Source organism: Crinia signifera, chromosome 5 (genome assembly GCF_055691185.1).
Source record: "Crinia signifera chromosome 5, ASM5569118v1, whole genome shotgun sequence".
NCBI classification, from domain to species: Eukaryota; Metazoa; Chordata; class Amphibia; order Anura; family Myobatrachidae; genus Crinia; species Crinia signifera.
Window position 1 is genome coordinate 94307107 of NC_139221.1, and position 27019 is coordinate 94334125.

General features: G+C 38.2%; 1 protein-coding gene across 2 annotated transcripts in view; it reads left to right on the top strand.

Moving 5' to 3' along the window:
- Positions 1–27019, top strand: part of CDH7 (cadherin 7) — a 205546-nt gene that overhangs the window by 103619 nt on the left and 74908 nt on the right. For both annotated transcript variants that reach the window (XM_083187709.1, XM_083187710.1), the window contains exons 3-4: positions 21147–21441; positions 24741–24860. In XM_083187709.1, coding sequence (XP_083043835.1) covers positions 21147–21441; positions 24741–24860 — 415 coding nt within the window. The remainder of the gene's footprint in view (positions 1–21146; positions 21442–24740; positions 24861–27019) is intronic.

Consider the following 27019-nt stretch of genomic DNA (forward strand, 5'->3'; position numbering starts at 1 on the left):
GATGTTCAAACAGTTTTATGTTGTAAAACTAAAAACATATCCTCACATACTGTATACTGTACTCTGTGAATTTGTGTGTAGAGTGCGTCAATGATGGATAAATGTAGTGTGTCTGTGAACACTGACTTTTAAGATGCCCAAGCTAAACAAAAATTGCCCATATTTGGTAATAATTCAGTAATCATTCTGTTTTACAGTATATTGGGTAAGTTATCATTTTTAACATGTATTGTGTATGCATGAGTGTTTCAGTGCTTCACTCATAAAGTAATGAAAGAATGATCAATTATCCGTCAGTGCTGAAGTACAAAAATGACAATATATGAACTAATGTCATCAGGATACAAAGTATACTACCACTGTATAAAAAACACTATTTAAGTGAATTTTAAGGGATGGGATCCAGAAATACCTAGAGGCAAATAAAATAATCAGTGATAACCAGCATGGCATGTAAAAAATCGTTAAGCTAAACTAACCTACAGTAATACATTTTCATGAGGAAGTGAGCATGAACCTTGACATTGGCAATACTGTAGATGTGGTCTACCTGTATTTTGCAAAGGCATTTGACAATGTGCCACAAAAGAGACTGATTAATAAAATGGAGGAATTGGGACTGTGAGTAAAAATGTGTAACTGGGTAAGAAACTTGCTGCAGGATAGAGAACAGAAAGTGGTTTTAAATGATGCAGTCTCAAGCTGGATATCAATACTAAGTAGGGTGCCACAGGGCTCAGTGCTAGGGTCACTTCTGTTTAACATATTCATTAACACAGAGGATGGAATACTAAACAGGTTACTCATCTTTGCGGATGACAAAACTCAGTAGGGTGATTGGAACGGTCAAAGATGTCTCCATGCTGTAGAGGAATTTAAATAAATTAGATATGCAGACAGACAAATAGAAATTGAGGTTCAATGTACTGTAGATAAATGTAAATGTTGTGCATCTCGGGGTGCATAATGTTTGTGCAAACTATAACCATAATGGGGTATAATTGGGTAAATTAATATTAGAAAAGGACCTTGGAGTCCTTTTCTAATATTAACTGGGGTGCAGTGCTTTTTGCCATGGAGCAGCTAACAGAATACTAGCCTCTATAAAAAGGGGCATGGGAACTAGGTACGTAAATGTACCACTCTGCACTGGTTAGACCTCACCTGGAATGTGGAGTGCAATTCTGGGCCCCACAATATAAAAAGGAAAATGTAGAACTGGAAAAAGTTTAGAGAAGCACAACCAAGTAAAAAATCGAAGGGAGTATTTAAACTAGGAGGATAGATTAGACAAATTAGGAATGTTTACGCATGAGAAGAGATGTTTAAGGGGAACCATGCTTAACATGTACAAATATAAAAGAGGGCAATATTCTAAATACATCAGAGGGCAATAATCTGAATTATCGGGCATCCTCTTTGCTTTGAGATCAGGGACTCATGCATGCATTCAGACTAGAGGAGAGAACATTTCATATCCTTAAAAGGAAAGGCTTTTTCATGGTCAGGGCAGTAAGGGTATGGAACTCTTTACCAGTAGAATTGGTGATGGCAGACACTTTGAACACATCTAATATAAAAATGGACAAATATTTATTAAAAAAATATATATTCTGGAGTACAACCCATAACCACTATTTAGTCAAAGTTAAAACAAGTATATATTTCAAATAGGGGATGACAATTCTAGATAAAAGGTTGAACTTGATGGAGATATGTATTTTTTCTACCTCAACTACTACAGATGGAGCCACTCCTGGCAAAGCTATTGCCATCGCGGTCTGCCTCTGTGCACCATAAAGGGGGCACATGCACATGAGATGCATGCACCCCTCATTTTTCCACAAGAGAGGGGGAGGGACCCGAACCCCTCATAATTCCGTAAGCCATGCAGCCCTGTCCCTGCCCGTCTCCCCACCCATCACCGCACCCTGCCCATCTCCCTGAAGTGGAGACACACAGGAAAGCCCCCTGTCCCCGCTCCATGCCGTCCAGCTGAGTGGGACGCGGGAGCAAGTGAGATGCACATGTGTCCCCACCATCCGCCAGCTCCACCAGAAACATCACCATGGTGAGCTGGTGGGTTGGCTGTGAGGGGCTCCATCTGTATCTTACAAAGTTACTTACTGTAGCATGTGCTGTTGATACTTGTATTGAACTGGGGACACTGTATATTATAATGTGAATTGGGGAATACTGTGTGGCATAAGATGTACTGCCAGCCTTACAATGTGACATCATGTAAACTAAGAAACTATTGTGATTCATAAAAAAAGCCTATGGTACTACTCTGAGTAGTAATATTAAAAAGGCACTTTTATGGTTCAGAAAACAAGTCACAACTCTATTGTGGGACATAAAATGAATATCTTACGTGAAGAGGCTTTTCTTTATAATCTTTGGAAAAGGTGGCAATTCAATATGTTTTTATGGGACCCACAAAGAACTGGTTATGTACAGTATCTGGTTACTGTGAATGTATCACTGCTCTCTGTGGCCCCTGCCCTTGCTGCACCCCTTCTCTTCGCACTAGTTAGAATAAATACAATTAAGTTTCCTGCAACAGGATGTGTGACCAGTGTCTTTGGGACCTGGTCAAGTTCTGGTCAAGTGGTCTGTGCTGGAACCTCAGATGACTGCACAGATCAGGTGTCCCAGTCTTAGGGCTATTTCACATGCTCTGGCTCCTGCCGGGCGGCGAAACCCTGCACGGCCAGGAAGCTGTGCCGCACACAGCAGTTTACAATGGTGGGGATGACCACAGCCCGGCAGCCGTCCCTTCCAGTGGTGGGATCCGGCTGCAACTGGGTGGCCGGGCCATGGCTATCCCGTGTGAATGGACATATTTGTGTCAATTATTAACTATGGTGTGCGGCATGGCTTCCTGGCCGTGTGGGGTTTCGCCGCCCGAGGGAGCCGGAGCGTGTGAAATAGCCCATAGGGAAGGAGTTCATCAAACACAGATCCCTGGGTTCAGGTAAGTTTTATTCTACATATTTTGTATTTAAGCTATTAATTTTCACTTTGATTAGCCTCTGATACATTAGACACATATGAAGCAAGGTCCTAGCTCCTCTCTGCATGTCAGCAGAGTAGGAGAAAAACCTGCATAATGCCATCTGAATATGGTGTTATAATCACAGCTCCCCCCATATTATTTTGCAAAAAGAGCACATTTACCGTTCCAACTATTTAAAATGTGAATTTAAAGAGTTTTTACATACATTTGTTTAATACAAAAATAATGTAGAAAGGATGTGAAAACATGTTTACATTATTCTAATTAAATCATATAAATAGACTGCATAGTGTGTACTTAGCTTTTGTAATATTCTATGAATTTATATAAATAAGATGATTATGATGATGAATATCGTATTTATTCAACAATGTTTGACTGTTGTATACTGTTACTGGTATACTGCTGTATAGTGTACAGAGATGATCATGACAAAAACTACAGTAATTACAGTACATCCAATGACATAATATTAGAGACAAAGATGGCCCATGATATGTTATGATAATAACAGGCTTATCCAACAGGACCAACTACCCTATACATTATGTAAATTAGCTTTGTCTTCAATATGTTATTGTTAATATATGGTGTTACATGTGACAACAATATTAAGCTGCTCAGTATACTAAATAGTCCATGACTCAGTAAACTACATGTTGTGGATCATTAAATAGCTGTGCAAAGATGTCTGCAGCTGTGTGATATGAAATATATGCAAATTACTTGTTATAAATGTAGCATGCAGAAATGTCAGTAAAGTAATAATGAATGAATGAGAACATATTCGGTGTACTTGGCAGAGCACATGTTACTTGCTTATAAAGACATGGTGCTGTGTGATTAGTGGGATGCAAGCCAGGTGGTAACACTTATCTACTGAAAACGACCATGTGATTCACTAAGGGTTATTGCAATAATTTCCAATTGCCTAATTAATATGCTAGCAGGCACAATAATTCACCTACATGGGTAATTACTGTACAAATTAACTTAATTGACTATTTCAAGGCTTTTTATTTGTAAGCAGTTAATTAATGTAACACACTTCTTGGCTTGCAAAAAATGTCAAAGAATAACTGCAACCAAGCATCATATCACATTGCAAATAGTAATATAAAAAGGGTAATATGTATAAAAAAGTAATCTGTGCATGTACTGTACACAAGAAATCAGACCATTTCTTGGTAGAAAAATTGCAGCTCTTTGAAATAATTGTTGTAAAGAATTTGCAACTCCATACCTTCTTTTAAAATCTGTGTTCACACCATCTGCACAGATCACCCGTACACACTGTAGTGATGATAAAGAAGGACGGAATGACCACTGTTTCATCCTTCATTAACATGCATGGTGTCAAGAGGGGTTCTATATATAAATAGATATCATTAAGCCCCTCCCCTGGTGGCAAATTACCATGATTTTATGATTTACATAATGATTTTATGCAATTTGCCGCGAGGTCTCATGGGTTATTAAATCATGCCCAGTCTCTTTCTTTTGTCAGAGGGGGTTCTGGGTTCTCAGCAAAACCCCTAAGTGTGCTAATGGGTGTCATTACCAATCTTGCCAGGTTTGAAGTTCAGCCCTTAAAACCTACCATCATCGCAAGTGCCCCATGGAGTTTGCATATAATGGATAAGATCTGAACTATGGCCCTTATTCTAGTTAAATCGGTTGGATGCGTATTTTCGAACGGCCACCGAGTGTTCTTAGCCCCAACTACCGTACGGATCGCTCACAGCGTCCGAATACGGTAAGATGCCGTCCGAATGGACCGCGAGTGAATGTTTCATGTGAACACCTCCTCCACATGTGGGAACCTCCCCCATCCTCCGATGGTCGCCGACCATCGAATGATGGACCGAGCGTTCAGACAGCTCCGAGTGCTCCATACCACTCGGACATTTCTCCGTGCGAAAGAAGGGATATGGTCGGGCAGCTGACATCCGCCTATGTCAACTGTCCGCCCCCCACATGTGCGTCACGGCCGCATTACCATACTTACGCCCAGCGTTTTTGTGGGATTGCCCATGAAACTCGGGGCGTATGCATATGTTAATGAGCCTGAACAGCCCTTCACGCCCCTCTCCACCCCCTGATCGGATTATTCTGACCGATAATATTCTGCACTGAACTCACGCCGTGTCCGCACATGCGAGACATTCGCACATGTGCAGAAACGCCTTTGCACATGCGCAAACACCAACCATCAGCCATCTGTCCGCGTTTGGAGCCATCTGACTCAATCAGAATAAGGGCCTATATGTGCAATATGTCAATACTTCGACTGGACGGCATAACATCCAGTATGTACCTGGCTTAAGAGGCTGGTAGAATATACCATCACCAAGTGCATTATCAAGAAAATATTAGAATCAACAAACCTAGTATTTTTTGCTTGCTTGTAATGTTCACTGTTCATCTTTCACTTTTTTTGGTTTACCTGTATTTAAATATTTGTATCTCTAAATACTATTTCAATAAGATTTTGAAATCATTGAAAGTATATTGTAGTATTTTTTACATTTTAAAGTCAAATAACATTGGATTCAAGGTTTGAAGCCTGTTATTTATATTCAAGATCTGCAATTCAATAGTATTTATTTATCTTAAACATGCCTGAACTTACGTTTGAGAACTGAACAGAACATGCATTGTTGATTTGGCTAGAGCATAAATCAATCTTGATTTCTTCTGTAGAATTTTTTTTCCAAAATGAAATTAATTAAAAATGTAAAAAATGAGAGAAAGGGCCTGATTCTGGTTGACTCTGTAAGCTGCGAAGATTGCAATTTACCGAGTGCCAGAGCCTGCCAAAAATCCATTTCCTGCCACAGTTTCCCCTCACAACCAGGCTAGGGAATGGTAATGAAGACACATCCCCTTGCATGCCGCTGCTGCAGGAGAAATCATTGACAACCATGAAATGATTTATCCTGTCTTCTCAAATAAAAGTCAGTCTGTACTGGCTTTTATTTGTGGGCGCTAGGGTTGAAGACAGCGCTGATATCATGTGCCGTCAGCCGCCCACCCCCGACAGGCATTGGCCCGCCCGCATACCATGGGAATGCTCGGTGATTTCATCTGGATGCCCATTAAATGCTGGGCGTCACCATGGCCCAGTGCCGCCTACATAGTCCATGTCCCTCCCACCCGAACTGCGAATGGACCGACGAGTGAGTAACTCACCATGGCCTTTCGCAGTTGGGGTTTGCACATGCATCTGGAATGCCATCTGTCCTCATCTCATAGCAACTATGTTACTATGTTTATAAAGGTGAACTACTGTAAATCTCCACCACTGTTTATTCTTGTTAGTTAACATAGTGAGTGCAGAGCCCCCGTGATTTCTGTTGTACCCCAAATCTAGGAGCGTTGAGTGTCATGGATTAGTGCTTATATATATATATATATATATATATATATATATATATATATATATATATATATATATATATAGTTGATGCACTCACCCAATCCACTAAGCAGACAGGGAAAGAAACGACCAGCACTCAAAACGAAGGTGAAAAGAAGAAAATTGTATTCACAATGACAGCATGGTTATACAGACATTGCTACAGCTGACCCGACAGCCGTTTCAACCAGGGGGTCCTGGTCTTCATCAGGGGTCTTCCTGATGAAGACCAGGACCCCCTGGTTGAAACGGCTGTCGGGTCAGCTGTAGCAATGTCTGTATAACCATGCTGTCATTGTGAATACAATTTTCTTCTTTTTACCTTCGTTTTGAGTGCTGGTCGTTTCTTTCCCTGTCTGCTTAGTGGATTGGGTGAGTGCATCAACTATTATTCCTCTATGGACCCTGCACCTGCATAACAACTAAAAGTGAGTGCCTGCCTGCCTTCTCTTCTATATATATATATATATATATATATATATATAAACACCCAGCCCTGGCAATTGATTGTATCTTCACGAGATCTACAGCTGGAGCTACTGTTGTTCATTGCCGGTGCCTGCCAGATCCTCTCCTCTGGCAAGCGCCGGCGATAGGGACTGGGATGCGCGTGCATCTCACGCGCATGTGCGTCCCAGTATCATGGTGGCTGGGCAGCATCTCCCTGCCCATCTCCGCTTCAGGGAGATGGGCAGAGTTTGGAAGGGGGGGGTCGGGCGGAGAGGGGGACTGGCGGCAAAGACGGGGTAGACGGCGGGGACCCGGGGCATCTCATTCGTGCATGCCCCTGGCAGGAGCCTGCCGCTGGTCGGGCTGGCGCTACTTTCGCCAGCCCCTACAAGAACTAGACCAGCTCCATCTGTAGCTGATGATCAAATATCTATGAATCAATGTATTAATGGCACATATATGTGTTGTTGTTTTTTCTTTGTTGCTATTTTATGGGAATTATAACAATACAATACACTTACAGTCTGAGTAAGAGTATAGCTGTTCACTATGCTATATTAAAAAAAGCAACAAAGTAAAACAATATTTCTTGATTAAACAACACATTCCAAAAATGTGAAATTTAGTCTAGGTCCCTAAAGTATTAGATAGCCTTGTTCATAGATATTTTAAAAAAAAGCCTCCATGTTCTTCCAAATAGTAAAAATGATGCATCACCTGCCACTATGGTAGTATTTAAAACTCCAGCTGAAATACCCAAAGGGTCTTTATTATTTTTAAAGCATTGGCTTTATTTGATTTTTAACAAATGACAGGTAGCAGCTCTCCAAGCTTTGATAAATACCCCCTTAATGTCATATTAACTAATGTCTGACATTGAGCCTAAAGTACAGGAAAGTGATCAAGATGTTTCCTGTAGGAAATGTAACATATTATTTGGGCATGTTCCATGTTGTAAACAAGTTCTAGTGCCTTCTAAATTGAACTTGAAAAGTTTATATTTTAACCTTTTATTTAGTAAATAAAAATGACTACATTCCAGATTAAGCAATCTTTCTTATATAATAAATCTCCCAAATGTAAATGTCCTTGCAGTGGAAAGCATTAACTATAGTTATAGTCTTGCATTAAAATGGTTATGGTCCAGTAGTTTATGGTGTTATATAGTGACAATTAGTCACAGTTATTAGTTTAGCTAGTTTACATCTTCACCTTTTAAATTTTGAAATATTTTATGATAGTAATTATTCTTCCCTCTAGCCAGAGCTGTGATGTAAAATACAGGTATAATGTATTGTAGATGGGACTTCAAATTTCACATGAAAGGAATAACCTTCAAGAAGCTCATCAATAAAATTACTTTAAATTGTTTTATTAACTGTAAAATTTGAAGTGAATAATACCTTAAGCCTTTATTTTTTAACATTTAAATTATAACTGGCCTACAGTATTGAAAAACTATGAAGAATTATATTGTAGTCTCATTAGTCAAAAATTAGTAGCACTTGACAGCTTGTATAACATTTTTATCATTGTTCAATTTTACTAATAGTAAACAAACAAATTAATGTAGTAAAAACACTGAGACCTTCAATGACAAATTTTAAAAATTCATAAACTATCAGTTAGAGTACATAGTAAGTGGTCAAATGGAAACATATAGGTCTAAATTTTTATCATCATGCTCAGCACGGTCAAGGTCTCCCAATAATGAGTAATATACTTCCACTGATGCCATAGTGGAAATTCTAGGATATCTAACTTTCCATCATGTATCAAAAAATAGTAAAGATCAAATATTAATGGTCTTGGAATTCTATGTACTAAGCCGTGGAGAGAGATGTGAAGTGGATGAAGATTAAGTACCAGCCAATCAGCTCCCAACTGACACGTTAAAGGCTGCATATGCCGATTGACTGGTGCCCTACCTCTGTCCACTTTATCCTTTGCCAAGTCTTATTACATAGGCATATCATTTTGATCAGCAGATTCTTCTTTTTGCATTTATTTACATAGAGATTAGAATAAAATGCATTTTCAACAGTAATAGATGACCAATGCTAGTGACCTTTTAGCTCTTTAATGCCAGTTATGGTATCTCCCGCTGCATGGTGTATTGAGTCAAGATGTATGAGGACACATCTGTACATATAGATATGCAATTTTGTTTTCAGAAATCTATATTAAAAAGTTTTACAAAAGAATTAAACTTGAATATGAATGAATATCCTTATCTTAATCCCACATAATGGAATCCATATTTGTGTACTCAAATAATGGACTGTTGCACCTCTGCTACAACATTTTCCTGAATGAAATATCATAAACCAGATTAAAATGTCTAAATAAAGATTGAAAACAAAAGTACAGGTCACATCTTAAATGCAATATCAACAGAGGTCTCTGACTATTGCAAGGTTTTTCTGACTACACTCTGAAAAATGCATTTGTTCTGAAAAGTAACAAGTTCTGCCCAAAGAGGAAGGGAGAAAAGGTACATCTTTATTTTTCTTTTTTTGTGCCAAATTTCTGTAGAAGTGTGTGATTTATTTCTCTATTTTTATTGATTTATAATATATCTATAAATATTATTGTTTTTTTTTTTTTATTTTAAAGTCTAGTTTACTACTAGTGTATTTTATGACTTGTATATTTACATCTTTACCATTCTTGTAATATTTATCTGTAATACTACATTCATATTTTGTTACTTACTACTCAACCAAAGTTATCATTCTAGTAGACATCAAATTACAATTTAGGGAAATATCATCCATCATTTAACATTCCATGTCATGATGTAGGGTGGAACAAATTCAGAATAGTAGAAACATGTGCAAAACTAGCGATTTAATTAAAATGTTGTTTTTATGAATAAACATTTAATTGAATAGTAACTGAACATTAAAGTCATTGTTGTGAGGGTTGATGTCAGGACCTGGTAATATGGTATATGGTAATGCTGCCATTTCATGAGATTTGCAATCAGACGTTTGTATTTGTGTCAGAGTAAGGCAGTGATTGTCTGATTTTCTTTAAGTAACATCTGGAATGATGCTGGAGTAATACTGCTGTTGGTTTGAGATTCAGTTTTGTTTACAGCGGGATGTGGTTCAGGCATGCAGCCATGCTGGTCATTAAAAATATTGCACGGTTATATGTTGTATAGTGTAAAATAATGTTACATTTCAGTTACCAGTCAGTAACTGTACACACAAAAAAATATATGCAAATATAACCAGTGTTGCAAGTAAGGGGGTACGGCGTGGTACGGAGTACCTGTAAGAAATATGTTGCAGGTACGCAGTACCACTTACCCCCTGAGCCACTGTCAATTCTAGTTTTATTTTAAGTCTAAATATAATGCATCCGCAGCCCGCCCACCCAGCGTTATGATTGGTGCTGTATGCAGCTACCGGCTACTGCTGATTTAGCCTGTCACACTGACAGGCAGCAGCGGCGCCGACAGCATGAAGAGCAGGCTCCACAATTGTAAGCACAATCTGCCTGGCTCTCCCCCAAGCAAGAGCCAACCCACCCCCTGACATTCCCTGTTTTTCATTCCCTGTCTTCTGATTCCATGCTACTATTGTCATTTAGTCACTCCTCTAGCTTTGTGTGACCACGCCCCCTCATGACACATAACCACGCCCATTTTTGGTGAAGGCTGTCAGTACCACCAAGAAAAAAATTCTACTTGCACCACTGAATATAACCCTTTTTGAAAAAAAATTCCACACGACTAAAATTGCCAGCACCCTGCTACTTCATAAACTCATTAGGAAACAGGGTTTATTATATTTAAAAAAAGGTATCAATATCCTGTTATCCTACTATAAGATGTAAAGCAGCCACAGCAATTATGTTTAGTGACTCAGATATAACTGTCATCATAAAGAGTCTTTCCCCTATTATCAGGTGCAATTTCACCTGTTATGTGGCCATATTGGTATGCATTTTGTGTTGACACACCCTGCCCATATTTGGACCACATCTACCTGCACCCTTCAAGTCACAAAACAACTCACAACTATAGTACTGGGAGCTGTAACTGTATAATGCAGCTGAGTTGTCATGGTTACATAGGCATATGTACTTAGGGCCTAATTCATATTTGTGCGAAAAAGCAATAATTTACTTAAAGATACAATAGCTGTGAGTCTGCAGAGGTACAATACCTACTCTGCACATGTGCAATGGGTCTGGGGTTTTGATGGCTAACCTTAACACTCCAGCTGTTGTTGAACTACACATCCATGCTCTGCTTCAGTTTTGCTATTTAGCCATGCTAAATCTGATGCAGAGCATGCTGGAATGTGTAGTTCAACAACAGCTGGAGTGTCAAGGTTAGCCATCAAAGGTATAGGGTGTGCATGATGCATGCAGATCTACTGGACTGGGGTGACCCGATTCCACGTCCAGCGCCTGTCAGAGTAAGCTTCAGTACAAATTGGGACCAATAAACACAGTGATGATCAAGGCATCTATCTCCTACAAACACTTCCTGCTGTATTCAAATTTTAACTACATAAAATTGCACAGACACTTTCTTACAGTTGTGCAATTTATTTCAATTGATTCAAGTAACTACTGTATAGTAATGGTCAGAATGGCTACATTATAATGAATTTTAAATATTAAGGAAAATAAAGAATTTAAATATATGCAATTATTCAGTATTGATCAATAAGCTACAGTACAGTTTTAGCAAGACATATAATAGTGAACAATGGCTTACTAAAGATAGCAAAGCTTGTCCCAAAATGTTTTTCAAGGGGCCTCTATAACATTTTGCTGTGGGACCACATATACCTAATTATGGCCTCCTCGTAAGGATGGTTAAGCTAAATAATTCCTGATCAAGTGAGATAAAAAGGTTAAAAGCGAAATATGAAAACTGGATGTTATTTTTATAGAAATGATATATACAGTAGCTATAATTAGCAGTGATGATAGATATTATTTACAGTATTGGGGTCAGTTGATCTTGACTTCCTGGGAGAGTAATTTGGCAACTACATTATCACAATGGGTATTTTTCTTTCCATCAACACAATTAAAATGAATGAAACTATGAACTTGATGGTCCATTATATTTTATCAACCTTACTAATTATGTAACTATATAATGGATGAGCAATATGCCTCACTATCAGCAGACACGACCTATTCAATGTGCATATAATTATTACTGAATTATATTTTATTTGTTGTTATCCTCATAAATTACTGTAGTCATAACCTACTGTAGACAAGCAAATAATAGCAATCTACATTCAGGTCAGAGCAAAAAATTATTTCAGGGCAAACCTTGACAACATTTGTATGTCTGGCAAAATTAGATATTATTTTGCCAAACTGTATGTTTACAATATTTGTTAAATGCAATCAGAAAAAATATACTGTAATAGCATAAATGTATCTCACATATTAAGACAATGTTGCTCAACTCACCTAATACATCATGCGCTTAGATAAATTGTTTCATTTTCCCTGTGCCACTTGCTATAAAGTATAAAGTATTTTTAGTATAGAATGTTTCTTTTTTTTGCTATATTCTGGATAAACAGGCTGATAAGTAAGTCTACATGAGAACCAGTTAATATATATATATATATATATATATATATATATATATATATATATATATATATATACACATATATATATATATATATATACGATACTCACGCTGCATCCAAGCAGCTGCAGCAGCACACGGAGCGCAGAAGAAGGACACAGGGAGCAGGAACTACTGCAGTAGTTCCTGCTCCCTGTGTCCTTCTTCTATGCTCCGTGTGCTGCTGCAGCTGCTTGGATGCAGCGTGAGTATTGTATACAGTAGCCTTCTCAGTAAGGTTTCAGCTGGCACCGGGACTGTATCTTGCACTTATGGGTTGTGCCTGACCTATTGCTATCTATCTATCTATCTATCTATCTATCTATCTATCTATCTATCTATCTATCTATCTATATATATATATATATATATTAATTATGAGGTATTGTGCTCGTTTGTAGGTAACACACACTGGTGTAATTATAAGAAAGCACCATTCTATTGCCATATATGTGAGCAACTGAATTACAGTCCAGATTAAAGCATTACTGTTCATATTACTAGTGTTTACTTTTTTGCTTCTATTGTGTGGTTTAAAAAATACAGTAATTTTTTTCCTGACTATCAAAAATTATTTTCTATGTAGTGTATGAGTTTGACACACAATTGGCATCGATAGGTCTGTTTGTTTCATGAGTATGGTTTGACTTGCACACATTTTGGTGAGAGATACAATACACAAACTGATATTGCTGTTGTATCATAGAAACATAGAATTTGACGTCAGATAAGAACCACTTGGCCCATCTAGTCTGCCCCCCCCTTTTTAAACATATTACCTGAAACCATATTTGATCCTTATTTCTTTGTAAGGATATCAATATGCCTATCCCAAGCATATTTCAATTGATCTACTGTATTTAACTCTGATGGGAGGCTATTCCACTTATCCACTACCCTTTCTGTGAAGTAATTTTTCCTCACATTTCCCCTGAATCTTCCTCCCTCTAGTTTCAGTGCATGTCCTCATGTTCTGTTGCTCCTCTTCCTGTGAAGAATGGCTCCCACCTGTACCTTGTTAAAACCCTTGATATATTTGAAAGTTTCTATCATGTCCCCCCTTTCCCTTCTCTGCTCTAAACTATACATATTAAGATCTTTTAGTCTTTCCTGGTACGTTTTGTGATGTAGGCCATGCACCATTTTAGTTGCCCTTCCTTGTACAGTCTCTAATGTATTTATATCCTTCTGCAGATATGGCCTCCAGAACTGAACACTGTACTCTAGATGAGGTCGTACCAATGACCTATCCAGTGGCATTATTATTTCTTTCTTTCTACTGCTGATTCCTCTCCCTGTGCAACCAAGCATCTGACTTGCCTTCTTGCCTTGCTTTGTTACATTGCCTATCTGACTTTGTCACCTGAAATAGTGACACCTAGATCTCTCTCTTACTCGGTAGTTTCCATTATAGTGCCTTTTATACTATATTAAGTCTTTGGATTTTTGAGACCCAAGTACATTATTTTGCACTTTTTGGCATTAAACTGTAGTTGCCATGGTAGACCATTCCTCTAATCTACCTAGATCATCAATCATTTGTTTTACCCCTCCTGGTTTGTCTACCCTGTTGCATATTTTACCCTCAATTCCATTTTGCAATGTCACCAATAAAGATATTAAAAATCACTGGTTCAAGTTCAGATCCCTTGGGTACTCAACTGGTAATCTTTCCCTCTTGTGACTGCATTCAATTTACCACATCTCTTTATTTTATGTCTTACAACCAAGATCTTATCCATTTACCATCTTATAATGCAATCACAAGCTTTCAAGATGATATATCAGTCTGCGATGTGGGACAGTGTCAAAAGCTTTAATAAAGTCAAGATAAGCTACATCTAAAGCCCCATTTTGATCTATCACCCAGTCTAAAAAAATAAATAAGTTTTTTTGACATGATTTTCCCCAGCAAACCCATGCTGTTTAGGATCCTGTAAATTGCTGGTTTTGAGATATTCTTCAACTCTTTGTTTTAAGAGTGTTTCCATCAATTTCCCTACTACTGATGTAAGGCTCAATGGTTGGCAGTTGCTTACCTCTTCCTTGCTTCCACTTTTGTGCAGTAGGGCTACATTCACTATTTTCCAGTCCTCTTGGATTACTCCAGTAGCTACTTACTGGTTGAGTAATTCTGTTAATGGTTTTACCAGCTCCTCTTTAAGCTCTTTTAGTGTCCTTGGACACTGGGCCATCTGGCCCCATTGATTTATCCACTTTCAGTTTTGAGAGTTTTGTTAGGACTTTCTCCTCTGTAAATGTACTTGTCTCTCCCTCAGTTTTCTGAATATACTTGCCACTTAACTGTGGCTCCTTCCCCTCTTAGCAGAATACTGAGCAGAAATAATAAGTAATATGATCTGTTATTACATTGTCTCTGTCAAGAAGACTTCCACTCTCTGTCTTACTATTCCACTTTTTGTTTTTTTCCTGTCATTCTTATACTGGGCCATTTTCTCCTCAGCCTGTGCTTTTGCACATCTGATTACCATCTTAGCCTTCTTTTGTCTAACAAGATACCCCTCTTTGTCTTCATTATTCTGCGTCTGCTTATACTATTTCTTAAAGGCAAACTTTTTTGCTTTCACAATACTTTTTTCACAAACAACACTGACTACCTTTTCCTTGTGTTTTTCCTAACTCTTTTGACACAATGTTCTGTTGCTATTAGTATTGCACTTTTTAAGGTCCCATTATGTGTCTCACTGCATTGGCTTCATTAAGTTGAACTTAAAATGACCCTTAGAATGATTGGTTATTGGAGATTAAATTGTGAATAACTTCATGCAAAAGAGGAGTGCCGTTCTGTTTGTATCTGACTTGCTTGGATATACAGTTTTCCTATCAATGACCTCTGGACTCGCACACAATCCTTATATCATTACAAGTGTGCAGATCCCTCATGTGTCTTCTGGCCATTGTTGCGGTTCCATTGTCATTATTCCAACTGCCAGCATCCTGACGGTTGTTATAACTAACCAGATCACAAAATATTTTCTTTGTAATTTTCCTATAATTTATTTTATATTCTTTAGTGTTGTGTAAATATGACAGCCAATAAAAAAAAATCATGTTTAAATGGCTATTATATCCTTACGTATATCTGTAAGCAAAGAACAACAGCTGGATAGGTCATTCTTCAAATAGCTAATATTAAGAGAGTATCTAAATTTGCAGATTATCAATATTGTGTTTCATAAACACACCCAGTAGTCTACTTACAGATGGGTCCACGGTCTTCTGTAGCGCTGGAGCACTGAGATAACCCATCTCGGCATGCCACTCGCTGGGACATGAATGTGTGAGCATCTCACATGCTGACATGTCTATTGCTGTGAATGTGGCACGTGAGTGTCTCACATGCGTGCCTGATTCATGCCGTGTCGCGTTGCATTGTGCTCTAATGAGCATGGCTCCATCTTTATATAAGATCTCGCCTGTTTGATCATTTTAAGCATAAGATGCCACAATTCTTGGATCTGCATGCAATCAATAACCTACTGTAGGTATTTGTGGTTGCAGTACATATTTGTGTATTTTCGCTACACTGTTGTAAATCCAATTTAGCATCAGCCATTATACAATATACCAAAATTTGTTCAGCTTGCTAATGCTGCTTTCACATTGCCTAAACGTTTGAGACCCGGTATTTTGAAACGGTATTTAAAATGGTATATTACCGTTTTAAACCCCTTTCACACTGCACATAAATACCGTATGTATTGCAGTGTGAAAGCAGGAAAGACAGTAGCTATAAGACAGAGTAGGGCATATGTAATGAGATGCTCATTACATATGCACATATGTAATGAGAACAGTGCATGTGAATGAGCCGATATGTAATGATCGGCTCATTACATGTGCACTGCGCTCATTATATATACGCATATGTAATGAGTGGCACATGACATATGCACAGCACTCTCATAGCTACTGCCTGAGTCCTATATATACCGTTTAAGAGCCTTTCCCACTGGCAAAAAAGGCTCTTAAATGGGTAAAACACTGCTTTTTACCCATTTAACAATTACCAGTATATAGCAATCTGGAGCTTTCCCACTGCAGCTCTACCCTTTTAAAAAGGCTAAAAAAAATGGCAATTTACCGTTTAGGAGCTGCAGTGGGAAAGGGATATAAGTCAAATAATATTTTTTTAGACAAATCTACAAAGCCTTACAATATAGCATTCATGCAAAATCCAAATTGATTGCTTAATTGCCTCTTGTACTGAAATACACTTAAAATAACAAGGGTAAATCAAAATATCTCTAGCTTTTAAGCTTGGCACCTTCCATTTTTAAGTTGCTAGAATAGAGAGTTTGAGAAAAGCATATGTTCTTTTATTATGGTTTCAGTATACCAACATATTGTAATTAACCTCTTAAAATATTTATTAGGACATTGGTTTTGTAGATAATGACTGGTGATAGGATTCCCCTGAGGCAATAAAGCAATGGTTTCTATTTTTTTTTTTTTATCAGATGAAAAATGTCCTGTGTATTAACAATAACAGTAATATTTTGTCAGGACAGCTGTATCAAGAAACAGGTTCTGCAATTCTAGTTCTGCATGACAATATATTGCAAATCAAGCATCATGACTCTAGATGCCATGGTTAATGAACTGAATTTTAGGATTAGTTTTTTTTCTTAACTTTCTGAAAATCTTTTGACTTTGAACAAATTTTAACCAAATAAGATAGTTTGGGTGAATGTCATTAAGATAATCATCCTTTCACTGCATTTGTTAAAACTTGTTTAAAATTGTATGCATACTCCAAAATGTCTTGCTGATTGTCCTTGAATTGTATTAGGTGATTTGATAGGCTTACTTTGAAATCAAGTTGTACCCTGACTTTCTTATTTTATAATATGAATAAACGGTACTTGTGTATTATCAGGGCGCCCATTACGTAGTTTACATAGTGGTGTATTCAGAATACTGATACAGCACTATGCTGGCTACGTAAACTACGTAAGTGGCTCTGGAGCCCTAAAAATACACAATGCTTAATATCCCCACTATCTACGTCATACCCCTAGTATACACATTGGTGTGGAGTTGATTTTATAAAGTGTGGCGAGCGCAGCGTGCCACCGAGCCCAAAGCGTGGCGAGCGCAGCTAGCCCCGCAAGGGGACAAAGATATGCGTTCCCTCGTGGGGCTCTTTGCACTCACCACACTTTGGGCTCGGTGGCTCGCTGCGCTCGTCTTGATAAAGTTCCCAGCCAAACCACGGAACGAAACGCGTTGACGTAATCTACACACCTGAGACGGTGATCCCACCAGCAAACATCTTACTTGCCTCCCTGCCTCTCCGTGCAAGCGTGAGCCTCCTTCTACTACCGGCAACCAGCCGCTCCACGCTGTCCGGCTGGATACAAGCACAACCGCGCACTCCGACAGGTGCACACCTACCATCCAGCTGAAGTGCGGCTCTCCCCTCTTCCGAGCCGCCGGACATCAGCTGCTGCACCCTGCCCCTCTCCCCATGCTACATCAAGGGGATTGAGACCTGCCGCGGTATACCATCACCAGTGCATTCCCGCAGTTGGAGCAGTGTATCCCATCTGCCGACAAGCTGACAGCTATTCCACGCTACACGCTGTTTGAGCATTCCAACTTGGCTAAACTCACCCCGGCATACTGTCAGGTGCGCTTACACGTCCCAGCTGAAGTGCAGTTCTCCCTCCATCCGAGCTGCCGGCCATCAGCTGCTGCACACTACTCCTCTCCCCAAAATACATCCAGGGGATCGAGGTCTGCCGTAAGGGTGAGCATACTACCAATTCTGTGACTGTATCTATTATAAGTTACTAACCAGCTTGAATGCAATATTATTCCGCCTAAATTGGAACTTTATTTCATTGCCCGACTCCTTCTGCATACTATTCATTAAATTGCAGGAGAATCACTTTCATCTCTAATCTTGCCGGAGAAAAAATTATTGCTGTTATTATACTAAAGTTACTACAAATAACTGATTGGGATCCCATTCTCCTTTTTTAAAATTGCTTTGTTTTATATTCTGTGTATTTGTATGTAATATATATTTTTATTTGTGATAAAATACTTTTCTAAAGTAACAGTGTGTCCAAGATTCATTCCTTTTTAGACAGCCAATGTGTTACAGATACTAAGATCATTTAAACAGCAGCGCAATTAACTCCAACCCTCCTCTTTAATCTCTTTCTTCTTTGTGGGTCTGACGGGCCCACAGGAGTTACTGCTGCAGCTGTAGCAAATTCTGTAAATTATATATATATTTTTTCAAACGAAATAGATCTTGAACTGTAGAGCGCCAGGAGTTGTGTCCCAGAGGGCCCTGTTTTCAGTGCCACTCCGCCACACACAAACACTCCTTGCTCGCTGCGCTCGCCACACTTTATAAAATCAACTCCACGCCAAAAAGGAGACGGGGGGTATGATGTGGATAGCGGGGCTAAAATGGCTGGTCTAAACTTACCCTCCTCCGGCCCGGGCACCGCGTCAATCTAAGCTGACCACACTGACTCATGCTGGGATCCATGGTGAATCCCCGGCAGTCGCATTCAGACCCTCTGCACCGGCACTCACCATGGACGCTGTACGCAATTAGCGTAGTGCCACTGGGGGAGCAGGGAAACCATTTGATGCACCGCAAGTGGCACTATGCTGAATTACGTACAGCATCCGCCGTGAGTGCCGGAGGAGGGGGATTGAACGCTGCCACTGGGGAGTGACCGTCGCTGCTTCTGGGGAGTAACCATCGCTGCCACCGGGGAGTCATCCGGTGCTCCCAGTGCTGCCTCCTGTATTATCACGGTGCCGGCTATGCTGACAATGTAGCTTAGCCTATGTTGAAAATTTAGCGTAGCCGGGTGCCCTGATAATACACAATTACCGAAAAAACTAATATAATGGGGTAGTAGCGTAAGTAATTTAATAATTTATATAATTTTATATATTCTATACTTTACGCTTAGTCAAGGCTTTTTGTAATGTTAAAAAATTTAATTATGTAGTAAATCTTTAGCTGTTATCAGTATAAAATGTTGCTTCTTTTTGGCATGTCACTACTGCAAAATAAAGGGGGTTATTCTGGTTAGCAAGGATGCAAATTTGCAGCCTTGCTAGTCCAACAAACCCCACCTTGCGCCCTGGCCGCCACCCATTTGCAAGAGCGGTTCCCTCACAGGGCCTGCAAATGGATGTTACACAGTAACATCCATTCGCAGCCTAGTGGGATCCACCCACATCAATCGATCGTCGGCGATCATCGAATGATGGTGAAGGGGCACGCATTTAAAAGTGACTCTGAAGTCACTTACATATGCGCGGACGCTCTGGAGGAAGTGGGTGGACAGCTGACATCTGGTAATGTCAGCTGGCTGCCCCCTGCACCCACGTCATCGGGGCATTTGCATGAGAATGCCCAGCGTTCTCATGGGAACACCCATGAAATGCTGGGTATTCCCATATGCAATTGGCTCAGGCCACCACCCCATGCCCCTACATGCTGCCCGCCCACACACATTGGTGCGTGCGCCCAGCAAACATGCTGTTTGCCATGCCACACACACCCGGCATATGCACATGCACAGAAATGACCCTGCGCATGCGCATACACCCACCATCGGAGCCATTGCGAATATTCTAGTTCATGCGAATGGATCAGAATAAGGCCCTAAGTGCTGCAATAATGAATGCTCTAGGAAATATACATTTAGCCACACACTACAGTATTTATTGGGAAATAAGAGCATTTAATATTTACATTACTATGGGCAGGATAATTTTTTGTGAATAATGCAGCCAGAAATTATGGAAATTAGAATGCGTGTGTAGTAATTTTTTGATAGCACTAACAGGCCAAAGTGAAGTCAGGAGTCATTTAGCCACTTGAATTTAGAATCAGATGAATGCAATTTGGCCAATCCCGTAAAAAATGTAATTGAAAAATGACCTTGCTATTTGACTGTCATGTTGAGTATCAGATTTGGTCCATATGTGGGCAAACTAACTGCTGTTTAAAGCTCTTTTGAGATACTTTTGGTCTACATGCAGATTCCAAATCAATACAACAAAGAGAAAAATAATGATTTGACATTTTATTTTTCTAACATCGATTGGAAGCAATTACTTTATATTTATTAGTGTAGACCATAACAGCATGTTTTTGTTTTGTTTCTTTGTAATAATATATCTGTTCTCAGTTAGTTAACTTCTGAACAAATTTAAATATATACTGTACTCCACATTTTTGCATTTGTAAAAGGATCTATTGTCTCTTTGGTGTACAGTAATAAGTCCAATTTCCATTGAGTTGCTAATTATTATCTTACACAGGTTATACAGGCAAAATTAAGATGTGTGTAGCATGCAAGAAAAGCTGTGTAATATCCTATCTTATGTTAGCTTCAGTTTGTTTAAAAAAACAAAACACATTGTATTCAAGATGCTGTGTTGTGACCAACATGTCTCTATAGGAAATACATTGTAAAGTATATACAAGTCATATTTTTCTAAACGATGTACTGTATGTGACAATGCTTCAAATACTAAAATATGAATGTGTTTTTTTAGCATTTTAGCAAGTCTATTTTTAGACTAATGATAACCTTTTAACTTAACATCAACTCTTGTCAATTTATTAACAGCTTCACTCTGATGTGGACACAGGAGAAAGTGTCATCAAGTATGTCTTGACAGGTGAAGGGGCTGGCTCCATTTTCAATATTGATGAAAATACTGGGGACATACATGCTTCAAAAAGGTTGGATCGTGAGGAACAAGCCTATTACACATTGCGAGCACAAGCCATTGACAGGCAAACAAATAAACCAGTTGAACCTGAATCTGAGTTTGTCATTAAAGTACAAGATATAAATGACAATGAACCAAAATTTCTGGATGGACCTTATACTGCTGGTATTCCTGAAATGTCACCTGTTGGTAAGTAACTAAAACTTTTTTTATACTATAAAAGATTAAATCATCATTAAAAGTAAATGTATTGTTCTATGCAACACTGCTAAAGTCCCACAATAAGGGAGTCCTGCAAAACAAATTATACATTTGTAAACACTCACAAAATGAAACATTCATACAATTATGTAGTAGTATATTTAATGATCTATCTATCTATCTATCTATCTATCTATCTATCTATCTATCTATCTATCTATCTATCTATCTATCTATCTATCTATCTATCTATCTATCTATCTATCTTAATGTTTCTTTTTCAAATCCATAACTATAACCCATTTTTAAGTATTGCAATGAAGGTGAAAGGAAAATCCCATTTCAACTTTTTTTCCAAAAAGTCATTGCATTTGGAAGAAAAACTTTTTATTAACTGACAACTAAACTCCTTTTAATGGCAGTGATTAACCCAGTGCTTGAAACAAATGCACCACATCAGATTTGAACATAGCCTAGTAGATTGCTTACATCAAAGCAAACATTTGGGAGCAATGTTTTGAAAGTTGCAACCCCTACAACCAATTATTATATTTACAGTGTTGTGAAAAAGTTTTTGCCTCCTTCATGATTTCTTCTATTTTTGCTCACCTGAAACATTCAAATGTTTTAGATCTTCAAACAAGATTCAATATGCAAAAACAAAAAGACAACCTAAGTAACTACAAAATACAGTTTTTAAATGATTATTTAATTGAATAATATTTTCATTCTTAGCTTCTTAGTAACTATTATTCAATGAACCAAACTGAACTGAAATGGGCTCAACGACTCTACATACAATAATGATTGATTAATACCAGTCTTGTGAAATCTAATCACAAAAAAACTGAACCTTTTTAGCTACTGTATGCGAAACAAATGGAGAGATATTTAAACAATGATAAATCTTTCATGTAATGACGAGCATATTCAAATTTCTGGAGGTCACAAAATTAACCAGACAAACATTTTATTTATTAACATTAATTTATATAGCGCAGATATATTCCGAAGCGCTTTACAGCGAATATTTAAACATTCACATCAGTCCCTACCCCAGTGGAGCTTACAATCTAGATTTCCTACCAAAGGTTCACATTAATTCTAGGGTTAACTTTGGAGCCAATTAAACTACCAGTATATTTTTGGATTGTGGGGGGAAACCGGAGTACCTGGAGAAAACCCACGCAAGCACTGGGAGAATATACAGATTTTGCATGGTGGGAATCAAATCCATGACCTCAGTGCTGTAAGTCAGTTATGTTAACCATTAAACCATCTGTGCTTCCCAGTTCGAACTGTAGGCCTCACTCAGTGCAGTTAATGTCAGGATTTATAGCCAAAATAATGATACTGATCAAAAAAGTTTATACATGGGATAGTTGCAAGTTGAAAACCACTGCTTAATAAAAAAATGAACATAGAATTTGCCAATAAACATATTAACAACCACCCAACACTTTTGGGTTAAAATTCTGTGAACCGATGAGCTTTAAAGGGAACTTTATGGAAAACACGAGTCCTATTACACCTGGTGTAAAGCTAATACAGCATACTACAATACGATCATTATACCACCAGTCAAACATGTTGGTGCTGAGAGTGTGATGGATGCTTTGCCGTTTTCATCTTTCATGACTTGGACAACTTACCATAAGACATTATTATTGGCTCAAAAGCAAGTACAACTTTTGTATGGCTCAAAAGAAACAAAATGATGGTTCTGGCGTGGCCTAGTCAAAGTCCTCTCTTGAATCCAATTTAGATGCTGTAACATTAAATTAAACAGCAGCTATTGAAAATCCTCAAGTATGACTGAATAAAAGCAATTCTGAAAAAATAGTGCAACAAAATTCCTCCATGGTGATGTGAAAAACTGATCTCCTATTGAAAGTTTTTGGTTACAACTGTTGCTGCTAAAGGGGGCAAAGGCAGTTATTATGTTAGGGGACAATTCAATTTTTAATCACCTGATATAGGTGTTGGATAATTTTTTTTCCTTCAACAAATGAAAGTAATAATTAAAACCCAGTAATTCAAGACATCGTATTATTATTCAGTTTGATTTGAAGATCTGAAAAAAAAAAATAGATGCAACAAATATGCAGAAATAAAAGAAATCTGGAAGGGGACAAAAAAACCTTTTCATGCCACTGTATAAAATAAATATTTTGCTAAAATGATATATTATATATTTTTTACAATTTATATAGAGGAGATGACATTCCACAAAGTGTTGCTTGTACAGTAGCAAGAGTCTCCACTTTGCTTTTAATCTGTGTACAGATGTTCAAAAATAGACAAATCTGATGTAAAAATCAAATCTGTGGATTTATGAAAACATTTTTAAGTCATTAGTACTATCTTATAAATAAAAGCTGAATTCTTTTTTGTTCATTTTTGCCAAATAGTTACTTTATTTGCATTATTTTATTGACTTATGAAAACATACCAAAAGATAGTAGCAATGAAAATAACCGTTTAGCCATTTAAGTGACATACTGTATTTTGTACTGTATACTGTACATCTGTTTTGTATTCATAAAGTGAAACTAAAACAAGTGACTTTATTAAATTAATAGACTATGGGCAGTATTCAATCCAGGATCTGTCAGAACATCCAGACAGTCTGAATCCTGGGCCATCTTCGCTCAACTCGACAGAAACTCAGCAGCTGGAATTCAATGTTCCATCAAGTGTCGGAAAGAGGGCGTGTCATCAATAATGTCCGTGGATTGTCAGAAAATGACTGTGAATTCTGAAATCTCCCGGTGTTTCTGACAAAACAGATCGACTTGTTTTGTCATAATCTGGCTTCAATGCTTTCAGAAACAACAGCATTGAATAGGCGATGACCGCTTTTTCCTCAGGCGGAAATAATGGCCAGGATTAAATACTGCCCTAAGAAACTGCATTCTCTTGAATGATTTTCTATAGCAAAAATAGATGCATACATTGAGTGGCTGATTCATTCATTTAAAAAATATTTTCAAACAAATATTTAATGTCCCTTTAATAAAAGTAGTGTTTTCAATCACTCAACTGTCATTGTAGTATTTATATTTGTCTTATATTTGAAGTTATTTTTTTCTAAGTATTTTTAATAAGTTAAAAATAAATCAGATTTTTCTAGTTTATTTTTTATATATGTACAGAACATACTTGAAAAGTAATATGTACATCTCTGCCACAGTAACGTTTCTAGAATTACAATATTATAAATGTTTTACAATGTACTGCTATAGGTTGAAATCTGCTTAACTGAAAGCCAATACCATTTTATTAAGGAACGTCAGTGCTGCAAGTAAAAGCAACAGATGCAGATGATCCCACTTATGGAAATAGCGCTCGAGTTGTGTATAGCATTCTTCAAGGTCAACCGTATTTTTCTGTGGAGCCAAAGACAGGTAAGAAGAAAGGACGTTTAATCTCACATATAACATTTCATTATTTGTAAATTAGTTGTATGTTCTAGGAACAAATTGACATTAATTTTTTCACAGTAAATTGTTAAGGGCTATATCAACATTTTACATTTTGTGTTCAATATTTTTTTAATGTTATGGGGTGTTCAAACTGGTATTTTGTAAGGGTTGTTCAAAGGATGCATCCTTTTTAATTATCCTAATATAGGGGATAATTCAGCTATCCCCGCAAATTACCAAAAATTTCTAATTGCAATTTTTGGAAATGAACACAAGCATTTAAAGTGCAGACGCATTGGGAAAAATGCTACCACAATCTAAGGTGCGATGATTGCGTTAGCCAAGCATTTCTTTATCTCAGTTTGGACAATGCAGGCTAGTCTGGACAATCGGGGGGGGGGGGGGGGGGGCAGCAGCAGCTGCATGAGAGCACAAGCAGCTGCTGTCACCCAGAATATGGTGGCCATGCTCCTAGCTTCTCAGCCAGGAAACTGATGTTTTTGTTTTGCATTTAGGTACTTGTACAAAAGTGATTTTGCATTAAGGGGAGAGACCTAACAAGTGGGTGGCTCTGCCCTGTGATGGGTGGCTCCCACTAGCTATTGATTGCAGATGTAATTATGTAAATTTTTGTAAAATTACAAATTATACTGTATTAGGCCTATAGCCACATTTTTATGTAAAAAAGTTATCCAATTCTTCACAATTTTTTTCTTCTACTGCAATATACTGTAGGTGTACTAAAAAATGTATACACACTGATATATAATAATACGCTTAAAATCCACGTTTTCTTTTCAAATACCTCCAAGAACTCAAACAATTATACACTTGACTTTTTCAACTTGGATTATAATATTTAAATATATAATTTGTTTGGGACATGCTGTATTTTTGAAAGTCAAAGTTTCTTCATTTTTTCTATTGAAATACTTGATTGTACTGTCCTTACATTCTAACATTAAGCTCTCCCCTCACATGCTTTTTTCTACTTTTATGCTTTACTCCTTTCAACTACACCTAACCAGAGGCAGGGCTGTCTTAACAGCTTTGTATGCCCCTGGCAAAGCAATGCATTTGGGGCCCCTCTACACCCATTCACGTGAAAAACATAACACGCACCTCATTTCCACTTGCTTCCATACAGTGAATGGCTATCAGCACTCTGATTTGTTGATGGCTCCAGCCATCCACCAATCAGCATGCTGAAAGCCATTCATTGTTGGACTGTGGGCTGGGAAGCAGGAAGAGAATGCTTCCTGGATATTCTGTTTGTGTGTGATTCACTATCATAGTGGCCAGCCAGCATTCTCTACTGCCTCCCAAGAAGCCCAGGAGGCAGATGCCCCCCCCCCATCTGCCCTAGTTTGAAAGCCCCTAGATTTCAGGGGCCCTTGGGCAGCTACCTATTGAGCCCATACATTAAGATGGCCCTGACCGGAGGCCTTTACCACTCTAATAAGTTTTAAAGTGTCCTGTTCCCTGATGCACCCGCCAGCCCTTTCACTGGTGATAGAATCGCCAGCCCCTGCAATGATGACCCCCGCTACATCTGTACTTGTCATAAATTGCCTTGTACTGCACCTAAGTTTTTTTTTCCTGTTTTTGCTCATTTGTTTAGTGTTAAGTGTTATGGAACCATTATGCTGCCATGTAAATAAATAAATAATATGTTGGCTCATCAAACATAAAACATGTTGATTAATTAATGTCACAACTTCAAATCAACTGGAAATGTTTGGCTCATTGGACAACTATCTTGGCTCGCCATGGCTATCCTATTGTTCTCAGCTGCAATACAATAAAATAGCTGTACAATCGCCAGAGGTAGAAAGGATGAGAGACGCTCCATCTGTAGAACAATACAGTAGGGCATGGGTCTTCAAACTGCAGCCCTCCAGATGTTGTGAAACTACATGTTCCAACATTGCCACATTTTTTCCTATAAGAACATGCCAAAACTGTCAGGGTATGCTGGAACATGTAGTTTCACAACATCTGGAGGGCCACAGTTTGAAGACCCATGCAGTAGGGGATTAGCAGAGTAATCCTATTACTCACTTATTCCTATTAAAGTTTTAGATGAGGAGGGCTCCATCTGTAGGTTAATAACAGTGCATGTGCAATTACCATATGTCCAC